This window comes from Neltuma alba, unplaced genomic scaffold (assembly GCF_004799145.2).
Source record: "Neltuma alba isolate B1F8T4 unplaced genomic scaffold, ASM479914v2 tig00004063_pilon, whole genome shotgun sequence".
NCBI classification, from domain to species: Eukaryota; Viridiplantae; Streptophyta; class Magnoliopsida; order Fabales; family Fabaceae; genus Neltuma; species Neltuma alba.
In genome coordinates this window covers 1-24,519 of record NW_021633550.1, presented here as the reverse complement: position 1 = coordinate 24,519, position 24,519 = coordinate 1, and the positions used below count along the sequence as shown (strand labels likewise).

The 24,519-nt window shown below is 33.5% G+C and overlaps 1 protein-coding gene and 2 pseudogenes across 1 annotated transcript; 1 reads left to right on the top strand and 2 right to left on the bottom strand.

Annotated features, from left to right (window-relative positions):
* The first annotated feature begins 2,149 nt into the window (after positions 1 to 2,149).
* On the top strand, positions 2,150 to 3,736 carry LOC114743598 (adenylate-forming reductase 03009-like; annotated as a pseudogene).
* A 3,145-nt stretch (positions 3,737 to 6,881) lies between these two features.
* On the bottom strand, positions 6,882 to 8,517 carry LOC114743600 (adenylate-forming reductase 03009-like; annotated as a pseudogene).
* Positions 8,518 to 14,795: 6,278 nt separating this feature from the next.
* LOC114743603 (GDSL esterase/lipase At5g45910-like) lies at positions 14,796 to 18,858 on the bottom strand. The gene is made up of 6 exons (XM_028931822.1): positions 18,534 to 18,858; positions 18,033 to 18,254; positions 17,274 to 17,422; positions 16,344 to 16,617; positions 14,861 to 15,111; positions 14,796 to 14,827 (listed from the first exon to the last, which is right to left on the bottom strand). Exons 1-5 carry the CDS (start codon positions 18,790 to 18,792, stop codon positions 14,876 to 14,878), a joined length of 1,140 nt encoding a protein of 379 aa, XP_028787655.1. The 5' UTR covers positions 18,793 to 18,858; the 3' UTR covers positions 14,796 to 14,827; positions 14,861 to 14,875.
* Between the last annotated feature and the right edge of the window lie 5,661 nt (positions 18,859 to 24,519).

Here is a 24,519-nt window from a genome sequence, read left to right as displayed (position 1 = left end):
CAGAAATGACATGCTCTGTTCGGGAATTCATGAAACAGAGATAATAGTGACATGCAAGCTTAAAAACCAGTATCATTTACTTCAGTCTTGCCATATAACATGAATTCACTGATCTTTCTCTCCTTTCCTTAACTCTCTCTCTCCTCCATTGCAGCCAAACCGCGCACAAAACCGAAAAGAAAAGGGTAGGAGAATGATCAGGAGGCTTACCTGGTAAGGTTAATCTGTTTGCATATACATACGATCACCACTTCCGGCACTTCTTCGTCGAGCTCTCGTGTTTCTCTGGTCTCTCTCTGTTTTAAGATTCGGGCAGTAATGAAATGGGGAAGGAAAATGAATTCTGATGGTTATAAGGATGGAGCAACACGTGCGGGCTGTGCACATGAGGCAGTGGACCATTTTGCCTTTAATTATTCCTTATTTCTTATTCCCCCTTCCACATAATTTCTTGAATTTGTGAATCCAAAAATTAATCCATAGTATTTTATATGGATTTTCCTCATCCAATAACTTTTGTGACCCTTAAAATAATTTTCATAAAAATTTAGGACCAAAAATCATCTCCCAGCTATTTTTCGTGAATTTTCCAGGAAAACAGCCCTTAATTCTAGAAATTAATCCTTAACCCATTTTAAGGATTTTATGCCTCAAATAACTTCTTTACCTCATAAAATAATTTTCCTAAAATTTTCTAGTTAATTAGAAACCTCTAAATATTTTTCTTAGAATTTTCTAAGAAAATAACCCATTTTACTATGAAAATAGCTTTAAAATTATTTAGGCCACTTGTTGGGGAATGAACTTTTCTAAAATATTTCTAGACCTTGAAAATCAATATTTCATAATTTTTTCCAATTATAATTGGGTTATTAAATAATTTTAATGAATTTTCTTCTTTTTTTTGCCCATCCCGAGTCAGAAAATTCGGGGTCTTACAAACTTCATAGCAAGTTGTGATGTTTTTTGAATTGCGAATATTACAGGCCATTGTACAAAATTCTTGCAAAGAAATTTCAATGAGTTTCCATTCTACGGCATTGCCTCATATCACAACAAAACTAACTTCAAATGTTCATACGGCAACTTTTTCGCCCATGCTTCAATAATGCAGAGTTAGAATATGAAATCCTATATCAGTTTTTTTTCCTAACATTGATCACATATATATATATACATGCATCTAATTTTCTAAAAATTAATTTTAATTCAATTATATTATTTTAATTATGATTGAGTTGACTTCAATTCCATGATTATCATTAATCTTTAAATTACTGTCTCTCCTTATTGTTTAATGACCGGTATGTTTTTCACTATCTCCATATATTATCTTCGATGGGATGGCGGTGCTGTAGTTTACAAACTTAATTTGTTTTCAAAGAATTAAAATTCTGGCCATAAAAATTAATAGAATTGCCTTCACATATTATGATTTAGAATTAAATTCTGGATAGACATGTTAAAAGAAATAACTATAGGCATATGAAAACGCTTTTTGATCAGTTTCGAAGCATATCTTAATTTTGATAAGCCCGAAACCTGACTCATTTACTTTACTCTATTAAAAAATAACTATAGAGATTAAATCTCTTCTTCCGCTGTTTTTTTGGAGGAAAAAAATTGCCAGAGCATCTGGAGACAATTTCCTCTTTTATGCTCTTCCGATCTTTCATATAGATCTAATTATTAAGTTAATCTTAATTCTAAATATAAGATTCATTTATCATATTTATTAATTTTTTCTAAATTACCCATATTAGGAGAAGGAGGAAGGATATTAAAGAAGATGATTATTATGTTTTTAAAAAAAGTCATATTTTTTATAATTAAATAACTTACCTAAATTTCTAATCTAATTAAATTAGTTAAATAGTTATTACATTAAGGATCAGAAAACTGTTAAAAAAAAATTCCAAACAATCTGTATTGGTTGATAGAGTCAAAGGATAGTTTTAAAGTACAAACTATCAAGAGCGACAAAAGGCGGCCAAAAATTCAAAAAAAAAAAAACAAAGAAAAAAAAGAAGAAAAATAAAGTGGCTATAATCAGAACATTTCTATGGACGGAAGGGAACACGGAAAACCAATTGCCATGCTTCCACATCTCAATTTCTGAGTTCCTAGCAATCCAACTACAACTCATTCCATGGAAATCCCTGTAAAGTTCCCGAGCTTTAGAACCCAGTTAGCCATTGAGGCCAAGCTTCGCACAGATTCTTTCGGCTTTTCGAGAGTTTTTCCTTCCGATTTTCAGAGATCCATTAGCACGACCAGTAGCCACTTCTGTGACATCGAAGTAGAAAGCGAAGAAGAAGAAGAAGACGATGATTCTGTCAAACATGTCCCAGAAGAAACCTACGACACTGAGAACCAGAAGCCTGCCATGATCCCACTTCCTACCAAGCATGAGCAATTGCAACTATCAAAACCTGCACCAAAGAACGGATCAAGACTGTCAATCATACTGCTGGATCAAGGGCTTTTCACTGTATACAAGAGGCTTTTCGTTCTTTGGTTGACCCTTAACATAACTGGCCTGATTCTTGTAGCAACAGGCCATTTCCCATATGCAAGAAATAAAGCTGCTCTCTTCTCTATTGGCAACATACTCGCTTTGGTTCTCTGTAGAAGCAAGGCCTTCTTTCGTGTCGTGTTTTGGCTTGCAGTGAAGCTCCTTGGGAGGCCATGGGTGCCTCTTCTTCTCAAAACTGGTGCAACCTCTCTTTGACAAAGTGTAGGAGGCATACACAGTGGCTGTGGCGTTTCTTCTATTGGTTGGCTCGTATATGCTTTTGTTCTCACTCTTAAAGACACAGACAATACTTCACCAGAGATCATTGGCATCGCGTCGGCCATTCTTGGCCTTCTTTGCCTCTCTTCTCTTGCAGCGTTCCCGCTGGTTCGCCATCTCCATCATAATGTATTTGAAAGAACTCATCGTTTTGCTGGCTGGACAGCTCTTCTCCTCTGGGCCTTCATCATACTCACAATCTTCTACGACCCAATGTCCAAATCCTACACGAGCCACCTCTGGTCTAGGTTGATCAAAACACAAGAGACTTGGTTCACTATAGCCATCACAGTCATTATAATCATCCCATGGTTGACAGTCCGACGGGTTTGCGTCGAGGTCTCCCCCGCTTCCGGCCACGCAGCGATCATCAAATTCAATGGAGGGATCAAAGCGGGAATACTGGGAAGAATCAGCCCTTCACCACTTTCAGAATGGCACGCCTTGGGAATAATCTCGGACGGAAAGAGAGACCACATGATGCTCGCTGGTGCAGTTGGAGACTTCACAAGATCTCTGGTCTCGAACCCACCACGCCACTTGTGGGTTCGCCAAGTTCACTTCGCAGGCCTGCCATATCTGGTGAATCTGTACGAGAGGGTGTTGTTGGTGGCCACCGGTTCAGGAATCTGCGTGTTCCTCTCATTTCTGTTGCAGCCATGTAGAGCAGACGTGAACTTCTTGTGGGTGGCTAAGGGGATTGAACAGAACTTTGGGAAGGAAATCAAAGGAATGATGAGTGAGCATCCAAAAGAGAAGGTGATAGTTTATGATACTGCTGTTCTTGGGAGGCTAAATGCGTCTGAACTCAGTGTGGTCACAGCCAGGAGGTGTAATGCTCAAGTGGTCATTGTCACAAGTAATTCCGAAGGAAGTAGAGACGTTATGAATGCCTGCAAGAAAGCTGGGATACCAGTATTTGGACCCATATGGGATTCTTGATTTATGTTTGCAAAGAGTTGTTACAGTTTTTTGTTATTTTACTGAAGGGTACAATAGCAAGTAGATTCTGATAATTAATTATACTACCTCCGGTCCTTATTATAAGACCCCGTTTGACTTTTTGTTTGGTCCTAATTATAAGACCCCAATCCATTTTATCTCTCATATTTATACATTTTTTTCCAAGATAATCCTTCTAATAATGATAGTTCTAGCCAATATACTTAATTAGCAAGGATATTTTAGAAATGACAACACTTATTTATTACAAATAACTAACTTAACTTACTTCCTTAATCTCCTCAAATAAGTCAACTGGGTCTTATAATTAGGACCGGAGGTAGTATATATATTTGAAATGATATAATTGTCATTTTTATTACTCGCTTTAATTTACATAGACATAGTCTGGTTTTCACCTCAGTGTCCTCATTGTTTGGAAACTTTCATTGTATTGGGGCCTTCTGCTTCAATAGATGGTTCTAGTCGATCAAGCATTCCTGTCCACCAAGTTCTCGCGGCAGAAACCTCTGCTTTATTCTAATGACTCCCAAAAGAGGATGATTTGAAGTTCTTGATTTCAACAAGGAAATGCTAGAGACTAAAGAGATATTTATCCTTGGGGAGAATAATGTGCCTTATCCTCTGAAGTTAGACGAAAAGAATCTCAAGAATAAAGAAAGTTTCAGGCTACATATCTTATCTTAATTGGAGAAATTCTTTCAACATCTGCTCATATCGGAGCAGTTTAAATTTTGGCAGGTTATCTTGTGACTGATGTCTGAAGTAACAACTATTTTGTGAAGAATCGGTTCGCACATCATATCGTAACTGAAATTGAATCCCCTCCTAGTGTTTCAATAAGAAAGAATTGAAATTCATAAGAAGTTGCTATGGCAAATGATGCCTTAGGCCAAATTCAAAAGCCTTGACCTCTTATTTATTAATTAATATAAAAGTTAGTTAGGAGTTGTATTTAGTTTTAAACATAGAACCTCAATTCACTTTATCTTCCAAATTTATAACTTTTTCATTAAAATATTTCTATTAATTATACATATTAAAGAGGTTCCTACTAAAAGATGGTTCCAGATGCACATGATTTAAGATAATAATTTAGGATTGACAACACACAAATATTACAAATAATTAGCTTAATTCATTTCTTCAATATCTAGAAATTTATTATCTAACTCTTGTATAAGCAGCGGATGTAGTAGCACTTTTAAAAGGGACCACCAAACTATGGAACATACTTCCCTTAGTCATTTAATTAGCCTATTTAAACTTCCCATGGTCTTAGGGACTTCATATATAGAGAGAATATTATATATGCTCACTTATTACTCTCTATGGTCCAAAATATAAAAAGTCTCCTAGAAAAAAATTTTGGTCCACAAGATGAGAAGTTGACAGGGCATAATTAATTATAATTTTTTGTTATCCCCTGTTATGAGGAAGATAGAGTTTTAAATGTAGGGGAGATGAGAAAATTTCACAATCACATTATTGAAGAAGGTAAAATAGGCAAAATTTTATCAATTTATGGTGCATTTAATGACTTAACTAACATTTCTTGATCGGTGTGAATAGGTTAATAATGTTTTATATTTTAGACGGGACATATGAATAGAGAAATGATAGTTACGTTGTGTTAACTTTGATCAACCAATACCTTTCTTAGGAGGGAGGGAGACACAGTTGAGTGATCTGAGCTTGTTTATCTTCTTTTCTATTGAATAACAGTTTGCAGCTTCCATTGAAAAGATGTTCCTGCAAATATTTAGGAAATTAAAAGTCATTAAACTTGCAAACAATACCAGTTCTTAATGCAAGCGCTCAATTGATTTTTATTTTGGTCCTAAATATAAGATCTCAATCTATTTTGTCTCTCATATTTATCTATTTTTTCCCAATATAGTTTTTGTAATAATGGTAATTCTAGCCAATACACATGATTAGTAAGGATATTTTTAGCAAAGACAACATATATTCATTATAAATAACTAACTTAACTAATCAACTGGCTTTTATATTGAGCAGCGGAGGTAGTAAAATCAGGAAAATGCACCTCAATAATTACCATCAAGGCACATCTGGGATAATAATTAATGTAAAGAATCTCATATTGACCAATTCTATTTCCCAATATCAATCAACCTTTGTCAATTTGGGGATATTAATTAAATTTTTAAAAGCTACGTGGCATCTACTAATTAGAAAAAACACATAAGTAAGCAACGATAAGAGTGTCGTGTGTTTTGGGGGGGAGGGGAGGGCCTTTTTCATATCTCTTTCCTATTAATTTTTACAGCACTACATATAATAACCAATTTTCTCGGGAAAAAACGAACCACCTAAATATACAAAAAATCTTGTCAGACCAATACACACACACTCTTCTAAAATATTCATGCCCCATTTTAAGAGGGAAGAACAAAGGAAATATATCATCAACATTAAAAAAATTTAACATTAATAATGCTAACAAAGCAAAATTAAAAGATTTAATCCAGAAAAAATATAATTTACCAAATTATACATAATAAAAAAAGGGGATAATGTGCTTAAATACCTCAAATATTCATGAAGTAACACCCAACAGCTGAAAGTTTTTTTTTTTTTTGTTGCTATTATACGTCATGAAAGTTTATTTTCATGGCAAAAATACCCGGTCGTTAATATTAAATTTGACCGTTAAATTATACAGTTTGGCTAGTGTCTTTAATGGTCAAACTTGACTGCGGATAATGGTTCAGGGCGGAAATATTACAAAATAACACTTTGAGGATATATAAGAGCCAAAAAAAATTTCAAGCGCTGGATACTCATTTGTGTATACCTCCGGAGTAGTTAGACACCTCATCCCTGAAAAAAAAAAATATATATATATATATATATACAGATAATTACAAAATGGTTTTCCCTATATAACACAAATGAAAAATAAGAAAAGCCAATATTGGCGATTTAGCCATCGGATATATACATATTGTAAATTTTGGTGCAAATCATCAGAGCTGGCAAACCCGATACGAAAACTAACACGTATGAATACGAACATCTAAAGAGGAAAGGAACATTATTAATGGACAGCACGTACCAAAGGAAATTAATTCCTTGATAAGAAGAAAATGAAATTAAACTAAGAATCCCATATCGGTCCAAATGCTGCAATCCCAGCTTTCTTGCAGGCATTCACAACATCTCTGCTTCCTTCAGGATTGCTGGTGACGATGACCACCTGAGCATTACACTTCTTGGCTGTGATCACACTGAGTTCAGACGCATTTGGCCTCCCAAGACCAGCAGTATCATGAACTATCACCTTCTCTTTTGGATGCCCACTCATCATTCCTTTGATTTCATTCCCAAAGTTCTGTTCAATCCCCTTAGCCACCCACAGCAAATTCACGTCTGCTCTACATGGCTGCAACAGAAACGAGAGGAACACGAAGATTTCTGAACCAGTGGCCACCAACAACACTCTCTCGTACATGTTCACCAGATATGGCAGGCCTGCGAAGTGCACTTGCCGAACCCACAAGCGGCCTGGTGGATTCGAGACTAGAGATCTTGTGAAGTCTCCAACTGCACCAGCAAGCATCATGTGGTCTTTCTTTCCGTCTGAGATTATCCCAAAGGCGTGCCATTCTGAGAGTGGTGAAGGACTGATTCTTCCCAGTATTCCCGCTTTGATTCCTCCATTGAATTTGATGATCGATGCGTGGCCGGAAGCGGTGGAGATATTGACACGAACACGTCGAACTGTGAACCATGGGATGATTATAATGAATGTGATGGCTACAGTAAACCAAAATTCTTTTGTTTTGATCAACCTAGACCCAAGTTGGCTTGTGTAGGATTTGGATTTCGGGTCATAGGAGATTGTGAGAATGATGAACGCCCAGAGAAGACGAAGAGCGGTCCAGCCAGCAAAACGGTGAGTTCTTTCGAATACATTGTGATGGAGATGGCGAACCAGTGGGAATGCTGCCAGATAAGAGAGGCAAAGAAGGCCAAGAATGGCCGACGCGACGCCTATGATCGCCGGTGAAGTGTTGTCTCTGTCTTTAAGAGTGAGAACCAAAGCATATACGAGCCAAGCAATAGAGGAAACACCACAGCCACTGTGTATGCCTCCTACGCTTTGCAAAATAGCAGTTGTGCTAGTTTTGAGAAGAAGAGGCACCCATGGCCTACCAAGGAGCTTCACTGAAAGCCAAAACACAACACGAAAGAAGGCCTCGCTTCGACATAGAACCAAAGCGAGTATGTTGGCAATAGAGAAAAGAGCAGCCCTATTTCTTGCATATGGGAAATGGCCTGTTGCTGCAAGAACCAGGCCAGTTATATTCAGGATCAAGCTAAGCACGAAAAGCCTCTTGTATACAGTGAAAAGCTTGATCTAGCAGTATGATGGACAGTCTCGATCCGCTCTTTCGTGCAGGCTTTGATGCTTGCACTTGTTCACGCTTGCTAGGAAGTGGGACCATGACAGGCTGCTGGTTCTCAACGTCGTGGGTTTCTTCTGGGACATCTTCAAGAATAGTATCCCCGTCGTCTTCTTCTTCTGGTTCAAGGTCACAGAAATGGCTGCTGGGTTTGCTGGCAGATCTTTGTACTGAGGAAGGGAACACTTTGGAAGAAGAAAAAGGCCAAAGCCAATTGCTTTTTTGTGGTTCTGGTTCAGCAGCTTTGGCTATGGCTAAAGGATCTGCATGAGGCTTGACCTCAAAGGCCACGCCTCTGCAGCTTGAGAACCTTACAGGATTTTGCATGGATAGCAAAAAGGGAAAGCTATGAACTTGTAAGTTGAAATATGCAAACAAAGGTAGTGCTGATCAGCTTTCAAGTTTGTGTTCTGTTTATGCAAATAAATGATTTATTTATAGGCGCACTGGCTCTTTTATCTTCCATATTTTAATTGCTTTGATTTGGTCAACCTATATATTCTTCTTAGCACCTTTGGTATAACTTGTTGGCTATGGGAACTTGAAGACCATTTCAAAGTTTTTCTTTCTATCTAATAAGACAAAGTTATCTTGATCTGGATAGAATATTCAATATTCCTCGTGAACCAGACTTTCTTCCAAATCATTTTCAGGGCGCATATGTGTGTGTGTCTGTGTGTCTGTGTGTCTGTGTGTCTCTGCGCGCTTCTTCCTTCATCATTTGGTCGTCTAATTCTTCATTTGATACTAAAATAATTTATTTTGATGTTATACTAAAGTTCATCTTGAACTCTCAATATAAAGATATGGGTAAAATGTTATATATCTTCTTAATTTTGGTGCACAACACAGAAAAGTTTATGATAATTATCAATACATTTAATTAGAAGTTTAAGGATATTATTTTACAAAAAAAAGTGTGAGAGGTGATATTTATTGTCTTTAACCATGAATGCCTTATTACTCCCTCCATTTTTAATGTAAAAGTTAATTGTCCATCGCCTTACAGCTCAGTAGCATAAAAGCTCTATGTAGGAAGACGCAATTTCAATCCTACTTGTAATCCTATTTGCCTCTTTAATTAAAAGAAAACAAGCTAGTTGAGTAGTTTGTTTTGGTCCTATACACAAGACTCGAATATATTTTTTCTCCAAATTATCTCCATTAATTCACCATGTCACAGGGGTTCTGTTAATAAAATGATTTCCAATACAGGTAATTAAATGGGTACTTTAACCCTATGTTTTGTGAGAGAGAAATGGAGGGGAGGAAAAATTTTAATGGGTTTTATTTAAAAAAATTAGAAAAATAAGGTTATAAAATTTTAATAAAGAGAATATATAAAATAAAAGAATTAAAAAAACGTTAATTTATCCAACTGATTAAAAAATAAGCTAAGATAAAGACGAAGTCAATACGGTAAGTCAGGCTTGAATTGCCATCCCTGTTACTTTCTGAATAGAGAGACTTGGAAGACTCCCAGACACTTTTACTGATGGAATAAAAATATTCTTTCCATGTAGTAATTAATCTCTAGAGACATGATTTCTTTTTGGTGAGTAGAATTTATCACCACTGTGATGATTCTTAGACGTCATTGAATTTGTCGTCTCATGGAGAAATAACGTTATAAATATATATGAGGAAATGTTCAAATCTCAAAGTCAACACATCTATATAGTTGATAACGAAATTAAAAATTATTTGTTTTGATTTTTGGCTGAGTCTTTGGCCAAAAGAATGTATAGTCGTTTGTCATCACTGCGTTTTCCAGGTAAATACAGATAAAGAAAAATACACCAGTCATGAGTTCAGCTTTTGTCCCTAACTAATTGACACTTGTTATCTTGTGTTCGATGTAGAATGAGTTTTCAACAAGTTCTACATCAACCGACGTTCAGCTTTTGCCTTAGCTATGAATAAGCCCCAACCACCCTTAATTCCGTGGTCTCAGAACATGGAGAGGTGCATTCTCACCTCTGGAGCTGTGTGGAGATAGCATGGAGCGCTTAAGTCATCTTTGATTGCCATCCATTGCCTTCACTATTCTATTCTCACTGTAGCTAACATCGTTGCCGTTTTATTTCTCCCATAAGCTATTTGCCTAAACCCTAATACTGGTCTCTTTTTGTTCGAGATCAACTCTGAATGTTTATCCATTAATCTGTTAAATAGGATGAAGAACTCTACCAAATATTTGGTCATTCAAGTATGATCAAATTCGAGTTGTAGTACCTTGAATGACCAAGTACTCGTCAGAGATCTAGCTCATCTTTGCAAAAAGAACTGGCCTTCATTTCCTTTCTCCTCATTGACTACTGATAGCTCATCTTCCTATGTTTATTTCCTCCTTCATGAGCTATTTTCCTAAGCCCTAATACTAGTTGGTTGTTAACTATTAACCTGTGTTTTCACAGTTTTTTTTATTTGAAAAAAAAAATCACTCATAAAAAAAACTAACTAGTATAAGAAAATCAAATTAAAAAAAAGATCCACTTCTTAGATCGATGGTATAAGAAGTAGACCTTTTCTTGTTTAAACTTTCAAAGGTTACACCAATTGGTACAATAACCAGTATTAAAATCTTTTTTTTTTTTACTTTGATTTCCTAACTGGTGTAAAATATGTAGACTTTTAACACCACCCGTTTCTGTACCGGTTGTCTTTCTGTTATCAATGCCCATTCTAACGGGTGTAAAATACCTTTTTTTTTAGTACTTTATGTTCTGTTTCTATTTTATTATTCACATTATTTTAATTACTCAAATATTTGTAATAATATTTCTCATAGTTAATATTTATATTTTAAAATTACTGCCAAATTATCCTGATGTTATCAAGACGTTTCGATACATGTTATTAATTAATTCTAAAATATGATTCAAATATGGAAAAGCAAATTATAATTCAACGAGAGAAAATGATTTTTCCTCTATAATTTTGTACTTTTCTGTTGTAGAATATAAGTCATTTTAACAAATTCACACTAATCAAGGACCAAGAGGTCAACAGCAAGTTCCCCCAATGACAACACCCCCGTTAATCTCAAATGAGATTTCAAGCTCAAGTCTGGCGTTAACATGCTTGTTTGTGTAACTAGATTTAATTGTATAAAATCAAGGACCAACAAAAATATATGATGTCATTAAATGTCAATACCTCTCGCAGAAATACAAATTTGGGTTTATCATATTATGAGGGACCAACCTTTTTCATTAAATCCAATCCCCTTAGTTGTCATTCTCAATCTTGTCTAGTCAATAACGAATGTTCTTTTCTGGAGGCCTAAATTACTATGAATATTGTTTTGAATAAAACCAAAAGACGTATATTTCTTGAATACTGTAGTCCATATAGTTGAGACCGCTATTTAATTTGTATTATATATATAATATTAAGGCCAAAGCCCCGAAAGTACTTCACTCATTTTTTTCAGCACGTTTGACAAAATTTTATAGACTAAATATACATGTTGAGACCTGTATGTCTGCTTTCAAAGCTGAAACAAAATTATGGTCATTAATTTTATGCTAAAATCTAATGACAACTTGTCCAATTATATCTGGTCAAAAAAAAAAACTTGTCCAATTATATATATCTGTATGCGTGTAACCCTTAATTTCTGGCAACTTGTCCTGTAAAGGCCCTTCAGACAGATGACTTTGATTGTGTAGATTGAATATAAAGTAGGTAGATTTGGATTTAATGCTGTCGGTGATATTTTGTGCAATTTAATTGGCAAATAATAAAGATAATAATGTTGATGATGATGATAAGTTATTATTAGTGTTTTAATACTCGAAATTACTATCTAGTTTTTAATATAAAAATTAGTTGAAAAGTTGAATTTAATTTTAAGTATAATACAACAATTTACTTTGTCCCTCAAATTTATAATTTTTAACTGCAAAATATGATTATTGATTGTGAAAAGTTCTCACCAAGGAGTAGTTACAACACTTGATTAAATGAGATGATTTAGAAAAGCCAACACGTTTATTATAATCAGTCAACTTAATTAATTTTCTTAATATCTCTAAATTAGTTAGTAACTTTTATATCAAGAACCAAAGTTAGTATTTCAGTTGTTTTTATTTCTTTGTGGCATCATATTTAATAAAATTTGCTATATTGTCAATGTTTATATACTAGTTAAATAACTAATTAAAAAAAATTATTAAGTTAGTTATTTGTAATAAATAAATGTTATCTTTCTTGAAATATTTTTGTAAGACAAAATGACTAAGAGTTTGAAACTAAATTAAATCTCTAGGAGTGGATGTGGAGGTAGTATTGCAAAACATATTAAGTAGTATTATCAATGTTTATGTATTTCAAAACATATTACAAATAGCATAAAGTCAAATCATATTAACAAAATTCGTCATCCTAGTGTGGGCATGAAGTCATATTTATTTGTGTTATGACTTTGGGCTGGGTCAACTGTTGCTGCTGATCATGATGAGGACAGCAATTATCATCCGAGATTTTGAGTGATGGGGCCGATTTTCGTAACGGTAGTATAAAAGACGAGGTCTTTTGGATCCAGTGATGGCTCCGTTATTGTATAAAAGTATTTTATATAATTAATAATTTCAGAAAATGAGATAAAATAAATTATTTGATCAGAATATAGAGGAAATATGAAAAAAGTGAAAGCAAAATGAGATAAAATAAATTATTCGTCTCTTTCCTTTTATTTTAAAATTTTCCCTGCAAGATAGAAAAATATATGAGCAGGTTTGTTACGAAATTATATTTTATCCTAACAATTAGATTTATGGAGAAAATTATATAAAATAAGCTAAATAATTAATCCAATATGCTCTAAATGTCTATTTTATTGTAAAGTATGCCCTTATCATCTAGTCCTTCCTATTTCTAGAGATATACCCAAATAATATATGTATTTTATCCTAACCTTAATGAATATGTTTTTTAAGAAACGATCTTTTAATATGGTGTACTCAAATAAGAAAAAATAAAAACAATTACAATTCCATCAAAACAACTCATATTCAAACTTCTTTAATATAGTGTACCTTTTATGTGAATGTCTGTTTTCAATATTGACAGAGATTTTGGCTCAATTTATTGTGTGTCTGTATAGTTTATGCACTCTGCAAGAATTATATATTCAAATTCTTCCATCAATGTTTGTTAAACCAAATTCTGCTATCAATGTTAAGACTTTATTAATGAGTTCTAGAATTATGATTTTAAGCATTCTTTAAGTTGTGAAAGTTATATGATTTTGATAAATTTAGAACTCAAACATTTAATGTTTGTAATAAAAACAATGTTTGCCATAATCTACTACTCATCCAATCCTAAATATAAAGCTTATTTTGTTATGTAATTTATATTATAAGATATATCTTATATTTAAAACTGAGGGAATATTTTGATATCTCATTTTGTTTGTTATTCAGTCAAATCAAAACTAATTCTTTGAAATGAACCAATGGGGGCGCGGCAATGCCTTGTGTTGTCAATAGATCAAAAACCATATGGGAGAATGAATAAAGTTTTCAAAATCTATTTTTTTTTTGGGGGGTCTTTCGGTATGAGGGAAATTGGGGGGACAGTAAGAAATTTTTTTCTAACAAGTTTAATTTAAAAAAAAAATTAAAAACTAGGGTTATAAAATTTTAATGAAGAAAATATATAAGATACTCCTTCAGTCCTAAATATAAAACTCATTTTGTAGTACAAATTATATTACAAAATGAGTCGCATATTTAAGACTGGAGAAATAAAAGAGTAAGAAAAATTAATTAAAAATTTGTGCCAAAGTTCAATTTTTTAAATTGAATTCATTAAAATTTCTCCCCTCCATTTCCATCTATATAGAATGAAGTAAGCACTTAGCTTTTAGATAAGATATAGCCAAAATTGATGATAAACTAATCCTAGCACTACCAACAATCATCATTCATGTGCTTGCTTTTAATGCATTTCTAACTTTTTCCTTCATTATTTAAAAAGTTTATTCGTTACCAGCCTTTTGGTTCTGTCCCCCCCCCCAAATTAACTTAATATTATTTTGTTTAGAATTTAGTCATAAGGGGAATTGGTTTAACAATAATAGAAAAGTTTCAGAATAATGAATTGTCTGCATCTGTTGGAGATTTTTTTTGGGGTTACTTTTATATAGTCGGACAAATTATTGATCAATTAAGAACAGTTCTACGCAATAGGTAAAATGATTGAGTATGGGCTATCATTAACAGAACCAATGACACTATGGTATCATCTTGTTTTGAGGAAAAGACAAGTGGGAAGAGATTTAAATATAGTTTGAAATTTGATCCTTTTTGGCTTTTGAGTATTTAGCAGTACTTAGTGTATCCTTAATTGTGAGTTTACATTGTATATGAGATTTGTTCAACCCACGATATTATAACTTAAGGAAACAAAACGGAACCAGGGCATGTATATTTCACAACTTGAGATCATGAATATAATTATCTTAGGGCATACATAAGAATGAGTGGATCGATGACCGATCTTTACACATTCGTTCCTCAAGAATGAAAAACTCTTTGATTTAATATTCTTCCTTTGATCATCATCATCATCCAACGATCATCACAATAAAATCAAACCAAATTTATTCAAAACACTATTTTAATTTGTTTTAGAATATTTAAGAATATAATAATTCTGCCTTTAAAATAATATTCTAGGCTATCTTGAAAGGGGAGGATCTGAGAGGAGGGTGTGAGAAAGGTCCCTCAATGAGAGCTTTGGCGATGTGGCGATAAGCAGCTTCAGTTAAGTGAATGCCATCCCAATTAGCATAAATGGAAGGGTCCGTGCATGCCTTTGAGCCTATGTGACCACACCTCGCTGAATTGTTGAAATTGAATGGCCCTCCTCCTCCACAACATGCTCTTAATAAAGTCTCACCAGTGAAACCTAACCCATTATTAATCAATATATGAATATATTATAGTCATTAGGTGACATTTTGATATCTAATTAAGTCTTCTAACAATATGGCTGTGATCTCATAGGAAGCTATATATTATTTACTCCCTTCATTCCCTAATATAGTACTACCTTCGGTCCTTAATATAAAAGCTAGTTGATTAATTTGAGTAAAATAAGAAAATTAATTAAGCTAGTTATTTGTAATAAATAGCTGTTATCTTTCCTAAAACAGCCTTGTAATCAAGTGTATTGACTATAACTATTATTATTATAAGGACTAACCTGAAAAAAATGAATAAATATGATAGGCAAAGTGGATCAAAATAAAAGTCAAATGAGTTTTTATATTAAGAATTAGAAGTAGTATTTAGTAGCTAAACTCAAGAAGATCAAGAAAATTGTTTGTCTAATTTTTTTCTTTTCTTCAAACCTACCCTCTGTATAAATGTCCTAATGGTTATATTACTTTCTAGGGGTTGGGAAAAACTAGGAAAAAAAATGCTGAAGAGTACCTATTTGGGATTTTTTTTTTCCTTTTTTGCTTCAAAGAATTTGAATTTAGCAGATGCAACTCATCTTTAGCAGGCGCAATGTATATTTAGCTATGCGTAAATGTTTTCTGCTTTGCAAATAATTGTAGATAGTTTGCATACAACTGAAAAAGGATTATATACGCTGATGATGAATTTTACCTGGGTGTTTAAGTAAAATTCAAGCACTTTTTGGCAACAAATAGTTCAAATAGGTGTTTTCAGCCATTAAAATGCATGTAAAAAGGGTAACATAAAAAGCAATTACTATAAAAAAAAATCCATTGCATACGATAATTAAAAAGGGTCTGAGGGAGTATAAGTAATCATGAACAATAGTACAGTTTATTCTTTAGACTTTGTGCTATACGGAATAGCCCATGTCAAGTTTAACATAAATGCAAAAGAGGTTGCATACCAAATAAATGTGTTTTCCATGCATTGCAAGTAGTCTAAAGAATCAGTCATATTGTTTATAACTTACGAATAATAATTCATTATATTAAAAATTTTATCTTTTTCTATATTGGTTATGATTAGGGGACATTTGGTGTACACAGAGATATAATGGCATGCTAAACTTTTTTTTTGGTATTTTTAATATTGTATAGGAATTATCAAGCTATATATATATATATTGTGCTTTATATAGAATTCTAGAAAGAACTATTGGAATTTATTACGTACCGAAATGTTGTGGCTTATGAATGAAACGTTTGGCCGCACCATAGTAGTCAGCATAAATGATCCTAACTTGAGGATTCTTCTTCCTGAGAGTGTCTAAGGCAAGATTGAGCTGCTTGTTATGGAGCTGAGCAAAAGCATTAAAGTTTTTCAAGCATCCATTTTTATCGAAGTCCTCTTTGTTTTGGCTCATAAACAATGTCATGTACAAAGGAGAGCAACCAACTGGTAAATTCCCAGGCACTGCGAGCTCCACTGCTCCTTCAGCTATCAATTCCTATGAAACATATAAAAACAAAATCAAATTAATGTACGTTTGCAAGTTCTAATAAGCACTCATATTTAGATCTCTTTTGATTATACTTTTAATTCTTCCAATCTTATAAAAATTTTAGAATTTTAGTTGGTCGTTCTAGTTCAAAATCAAGTCATGCTAGTTAATCTTTCTTGTTAATGTACACATATAAATTTTAACATTAAGGGTGCGCATGTTTTTGAAATCATTCATATGAAGATGTGAAGATCTCTAAATCCATTTTCCCCCTGATTTTGATAATGTTATTTTAAAACAAAAAAATGTAGAATAAATATCATTGTTAACTAATACTCTTTTTCATTTTGAAAGAATGATTTCAATAAAATAAAATAAAATAATAAGATCTTCATATTTATTATGGATTGGCCAAAAACAATTTTACCCATGCGCAACTTTAGTGATATGACTCGTCAAAAACATAAAAATTGGATCAATTTGACGAAGAAAAATTTAAGGGAAAACAAGTGGACATTATATATTATACGCAAATTAAATTTCAGTGTCTAGTATTATATTGGAAATTAATGTATCTTCCAACTAACAACTCTTGTAAACGATATATGAAACGTTTTATGATTTGCGCTATAGATTGAGACTTAAATGTATAATATACATACACTGGTGACATTAGTTATTGCTCCAACAACTACAGGAACGGTTGCCAGAAGCTGATTAATGTTGCCACCAGCAAAAGCGGCGTAGTTATAATCATTTCCGCCAATCTCCCCCACCAGAAACAGTGATTTTTTCAAGTACCTATCACAATCTGTCACATGCATCTTCAGATACACAGAAAAATTGCTATCATGGAAATTATATAGTACGTGCTATTGCTATCATAAGGCACTTTTGTTTTTCAAAAAAAGGGTGGTATAAATCACCAAAATAGGTTATTCATTACATTTTCCAAGTAAATTAAAGTTGCCACTTTTTCTTTTTCACTTCTAAAGATATAATTCGTGATTTTAAATGTGGACAAATTTGGGGAAAAAACATTCATTTAAAAAAATTACTACCTCTGGTCTTTAATATAAGAGTGATATAATTAAGAAAATTAGTTAAGTTGGTTATTTGTGACAAATATGTGTTGACTTCTCTAAACTACCCTATTCAATCATGTACATTAGAATTATCCCTCGGTGGAAACTCCTTGCAAATAATAGGGATATTTTGGAGAAAATATTATAAATTTAGGATTAAATCCAATCCCAACTAACTCTTATATTTAAGACCGGAGGTAGTAATAATTTAACCATCTCTTGTTAATTTTGATGAGATGGTCCGATGTGCCTTATAAAAGGGGTATGAGGTATTTATGTTATATGAAAGTGTAAAAAAGTAAAATTAGACACAATCAGTCAATTAATGTCGATCACCTTGTCTTGTGGTGCATAGTGAGCGTTTGAACTTTTTGAACCAGTCAAGCTGAACACTTAAAAAATCATGTGTCCACAGTATTTTTCCAAGTCCTCTTTTGTAGAAGAAATCTGCATCAAGTGCAGTGGCCCCTGCCACGGCGAAATTCACCCCATGATGCCCATCTTGGCCTTTCCTTAGTTTCAGATATGGTGTCAAATATGGCAATCCATATGCCTCAGCTACAATAATAAAATTCATCCCGAATTATGTTTAATTAATTATTAATTTATTGAAGAGAGAGACAGAGAGAGCTAACCTACCTCATAATCTCTACTGGCCATTAACTAATTATTGGTAACAATATAAAACTTTAAATTTTAATTTTTTTAATCAATGCTGAGTAATTGGAGGTTTTCTAATCATTATGATAATTAAAGAAGAAAACTAATGAGAGGGAAGCTTTCCAATGAACTGGAGTTTTTGATCAATGTTGAGATCAACTCATGGAGAAAGCGTACCTATGAAATCAACAATGAGACGTCCATCAGAGCAACGACCAGTGGCATGTCGGAAGAAGGTTTCACCATAAGGAAGCTTTCCAATGACAGGGAAAGCAAGAGCACCTGAGGATAAGAAATTCCCAGTGTCACTTAAAGAGTCTCCAAAGTTGAAGATTGCCTCATATGGATGATCGCTGTCACTGGGATTTGATCCAGCTTCCTCAGAAAACCCCAATACGATGAAGAACATGATCATTAAGGGGACAAGGATCTTCATGGTACACTGCTAGAAAGATGCGGGTGGGAGAGCAAGAATATGCAGACACAGTAAAGATTTGATACCAAGAATGGGAAAATTCATGTATTATATGTATGATACAATGGTCTGTGTATGATACAATTGAATGTTAGGAGTTATTTAACTGGTTATAGTTATTGATGATGCTTCTTGTCGTCAAAGCACTCAATTAAACTAGGTCCCAATTAATTTGTAGTTTAGGGTCGACCTAGGTCATTACTTCCAAGGAGCAAGTTATGGGTTTCTTTAGGTAAACATTCAGGTGATAAAAAAAATGCAATAAATTGGACCTAAACTAAAATGCAAAATTCTAATTCTAAATGGAAAATGCAAATGTCCTAAAATCTATGTGAAAATTAAATTAAACTCAATAAATGCAATGCAATTTTTGGGGGGATTTTTTGGGAAAAAAATTAAAATGATAAATGAAGAAAATTGACTAAAGAGCAAAGAAAATTAACAAGTGAAAATTGAGAAGTTGTCTTCAGGTAAGGTAGAGGGGACAACTTAGGATTTGCATAGATTTAACCTTCATAACCTTAATCAGTTAATTAGACCAAAGGAAAGTGATAAGAGAGTGGAATTAATAAACTTAATTACCTACTTGAAATAAAGGGAACCCTCAACTTCAAAAACCCTTAAACTATTAGAGAACTCATAACAGTGTAAGGTTGGTTAATTAAGCTTATTAAAACCAATAAAATAATTCAAATTAATTTTGGAAATTATGTTTGAAATTATCTAATTAAACAATTAGACAATTAACCAACTTAATTAAACAATTAAGAGGCAAAAGAACCCAAATTTTGCAATTCAAACCACATTGATAATTAAACTCATAATGAAAACTCACTTATAAATTCAATTAACAACGCAAAGGTTCTAAACATAAATTCCAACAAGTGCCTCAACACAAATAAAATCCAAATATCAATCCAATCCAAGGATAAAAATGACAATCTAGAACTAAATTGTCTCACAAAAATACAACTCAAAATTATTTAAAACTAAATAATCTCAAGTCCTTGAATTAAAAAGATAAATGGAACATCACTTCCTTGTTGTCTTCAAGTGCTAGCCCAAGGCTCTAGTCTTTTCCATGCTCCTCCCAAGTTGCCTCCCTAACAAGCTTAAGCTGCCATCATACTCATCTTCCCTCCAAGCGCCCTGAAACTCACGTTCATGATGACTTGTGAATGATGAAGTGTGGTGTAAGTGAATGTGTGTCTAAGGAAGGGAATTAAGGGAATTAGTTGAATGGGTGATGACGATTAATGGCTTCTTATACGTGGAGTAAGATAGGAGAGGATGTGAATTGATGACACGGTGAAAGAAGAGAATTGACGTTGAATTTCATCCGTGCGTCTCTATAGAGTTGGAAAAGAGTGATCTTAGGCGTGCTAGAGGGATTATTTTAGGGGAGAAAAAGAAATTTTCTTGGATCCAAAACTCAAGCCCATTAGTAATTAATTGACCCATTTGATATTAGCCATTGGATTGTGCTTAAATTCCAAGAAACAATCTTGCACCATTGGATTTCCCATATGCTCTTTCTTGACCTACAAGAATTTAAATGCATCCATTAATGTAGATTATATCCAAATATAATCAAATATCAAATCTGCACAAAAATTAGGCAAGAAATTGCAAAACTTTCTAAAAATAACCTTTCTAAAAATATGAGACTTGTTTCCAAAGAAATAGAAAAAATTAATTCCAAATCAAAAATAGGAAATCACAAAATATTTATATTTTTACTCCAAAATCAGAAGTTTTATGCAAAATCCAAAAATCAACCAATTAATTCAATAATGCGTAAAAATCCAATTAAGCTCAAAATTATCATTTAAATCCTGAATTATTGTGGGATAAAATATATAAAAATTGGGCTTTATCAGTTACCATTGAGATTTTTCATTGTCTTTTAAGCTTATCAATTGACTGAAAAAGGTTCATTAGTCGACTATTTCTTTTTATCACCTGGCTTTGTAAAAAGAATTTTGAAACCAGTCTAGGGAAGCTGGTTTAAGTATGGTAAAACATCTTTTCCCATCACATCAAAAAAAAAAAAAACAGAGAGAACTGCCTCCTAGAATTACTTTTCAATAGCTTTACAATCTTTATAACTGTGATTTACGAAATATGAGGTAAGTATTAGAGAATAATCTTTTTTAGACTTACGTGAAACATGTTTATAAGTGCTTTTAAACACTTCCCAGACAGGCCATAAATCTTCAAGCTTTTCTCATACTTTCTTTTGTTTTGCTTCAATTCATTGATTGATCAATAGTCGTACCCTAGCTAGATCCCAAGTAGCTTTCATGGTTTATAGCTGAAATTATAATTGATAAGCCTAAATTTTACCTAATAATTTACCCATATCTATAATTTGTGTGAAAGTATGACAACTATAGTTTTTAAATGATTGATTTCGCACAAAGCATTATTTTGGTGCATTGTGGGGTTTCACGGAGAAGAAATAACGGCATTTGGAGCTAAAAACAATAAAAATCGATTGTCCTTAGTAATTCTTACATCTGTTCGGTATTTTGAGCATGATTTTCCCATATGATATCCCACATAGGGGGTCTGAGATGCGTAGCAAATGTGAGATATAATAGAACTGCAGGCCGGGAGAGTTTGAGAAACTTCATGAATGCTTTAAAAAGTGCTTTAATGTAAGTTGAAATAAAAATTCTCTTAAGGGGACATTTGGATAGAACCAACCATGGTTTGAAAAATAGCTTCTGGAGAATAGATTTTGGAAGAATAGATTTTATGAAAAAGTGATTCTAATAAAGAAAGAATGTTTAGATAATTGTTGTCAGAAACACTTTTGTAGGTATAAATTACTAAAAAGGACATAAGTTAATATAATAATTATATATAAAATATATTTTTTATTTATATTTTTATTTGAAGTTCCTCTACTGTCCTTCATGTAAGATCTAATTAATTAATTTGAGTAGATTAAGAATGTAAATTAAATTAGTTAATATAATTTTTTTTTAAAACACCATAACCATCTTTTTTAATTTCCTTCCTCCCTCTTCTACTTGATTATTGTTGAGGGAACACTAATTAGGTCCTACGTTAAGGACTGGAATAATAAATTTGTTAATAGTTTCTTTTGCCAACATAATAAATAATATATAAAAATATATTAATTAATTGCTAATATGTGTGTATATATTTATAAAAAATATAAGATTTAATATGTTTTTAGAAAATGAAAAAAAATTTCAACGCGAAATATTATTTTAAGTGGGGGAGGAACACCGGTCAAAAAAAAAAAAAGAACCAGGGAGAGAAAGAAGGAGAAATGTGAAGGCGTGAAGATGACAGTGATAGGGCAAAATATTTCGCTGACAATGATATCCAAATTCGCTCAAAAAGCAACAAAATTTTTCTTATGACAAAACCATAGTTTTGATGGGCAAACCATAGTAAAGCACTTTTGGAACCCACACCAAGGTATAGTCAAAATTGGGCTTGAAGTCGCAACATGAGAACTATTGTTGCTTAACCTGTGGTTGTTGGAAATATTGTACATGATGTTTAGGGGTGTTGGATGGACCCCTAAAAGTATTTTCTAAAAATATTTTTCATAAATCGAGACAATTCCTCTACATATTTATTTCGCATATCGTAAAATCACTTTTAAAACTATGGTTTGGCTTCTATCCAAATACCCATCAAAGATGATGAGCATCTAGCACTAGTCAGAGGCTTAAGCCCAAGTTGCCAATAAACACATTTTTCTAAACCCAGAGTAGCGTGAAACCTCGGTAACATACTCATGACCTTAATTTATATAATATAATATGGTATGCCCAAACCTAACTTACCTCAACTTTTTTTTTTTATAAAAAATAAACTTATAATTAAAAAGGATTTATATTCCTAGCGATGTGTTTCTAAATGATAACTCCCAATAATTTTTTTTTTCTGATTTTGATTGAACAAAGGGGCAACATATTACATTGTTGAAAATATTTGATATCCAATGGCCTTGTTACCTATTGACATGAAAACTCTTTATATAAGTGTCAAGCTGTGAATATGATGTATACACTTATAATATCAAGCTGTTACTGTCTATCGCTCCAATTAAAGAAATATCTGATATAATGCCAAAATTTTCTGGATTATTATGGATTACCAATAGGTCACTTTGTTACTGACCGAAAGTGGAGAAAATGAATGTTACTTTATTACACTGCTCAACCAAGTATATATACATGTTTAATATATAAAGAAAGGTAACAGAATACATGATTAGTTTCTAACTTAATAACAGATTAATTCCTAACACCCCCCACCCTCCTCAAGTTGGAGCATGAATTTTTGCATGCCCAACTTGGAAATAAGTTCGTGGAATCTGGCTGGATGTAGAGGCTTGGTGAAAATATCAGCAGTTGATTTGCTGTCCGAACTGGGAGTAGATGAATAACCTTTGCCTGTAGCTTTTCTCTGACCAGATGACAGTCAAGTTCGATGTGTTTTGAGCGTTCATGGAAGGTTGGATTGGAGGCAATCTGAATAGCAGATTGATTATCACAGTAGAGCAGTGCAGGATCTATGTGAGATAGGTGGAAGTCGTTTAGAAGGTAGATAAGCCACTGTAGTTCACAAGTGGTGGAGGCCAAAGCCCTGTACTCAGCTTCAGAGGAAGATCTAGAGACTGTGGTTTGTTTCTTGGCTCGCCAGGAGATTAAAGAGGAACCAAGGAAGATGGCAAAACCAGTGACTGAGCGACGAGTATCAGGACAACCAGCCCAATCAGAGTCACTGAAGCTTTTTAATTTCAAGTCTGATTGAGAAGAGAAAAAAGTCCTGCTCCAGGAGATGATTTAATGTATCTTAGAACACGGTGGGCTGCCTGAGGGTGGATATCAGTGGGAGAGGACATGAATTGGCTCAACTGCTGTGTAGCAAAGCTCAAGTCCGGCCGTGTGGTAGTAAGGTACTGAAGTCTACCAATAAGTTTCCGATAAGATTGTGGATCAGTCAAAGGTTGACCCTTATCTTTGAAAAGTTTCAATGTGGGTCCATGGGAGTGGAGCAGGTTTGCAAGCCAGATAACCAGTGTGTCCTGAAGTAGCTCTAAGGCGAATTTACGTGAGATAGAAAAATGCCATCTTTGGACCGAGCAAGTTCAAGACCAAGAAAGAAACGCAGTTCACCAAGGTCTTTTGATTGTGAAGGCTGCATTTTAACCCGCTGCTTAACAAGAGATTTCAGTTCAGCCAAATCATTTCATGCGCAAGGACCATGTCATCAACATATATAGTATATAAACAGTAAAGGAGAATCAGAAACAGCTCTGAAAAAGAGTGGAATGATCAAAAGCTGACTGAACATAGCGTAGGAAAGTAAGGCAGAGGATAATTGAATACCATTGGCGACTTGCTTGTTTCAAAACCGTAGAGGGACTTTTGTAATCTGCAACCAGATTTGGGAAGAGGGTGTGAAGCCTCTTGGAAGTCCATATACACTTCTTCATGTAGGTCTCCATGAAGAAATGCATTATTGATGTCTATATGATGTAAGAACTGCAGTGTTTTGCAGCTGCAATGGACTAATATAACGAAGAGAAGTCATCTTGGCAACTGTGAGAAAGTGTCAAAGTAATCAATGCCCTCTGTTTGTGTATAGCCTTTTGCTACAAGTCTGGCTTTATATCTCTCAACTTCACCAGTAGCT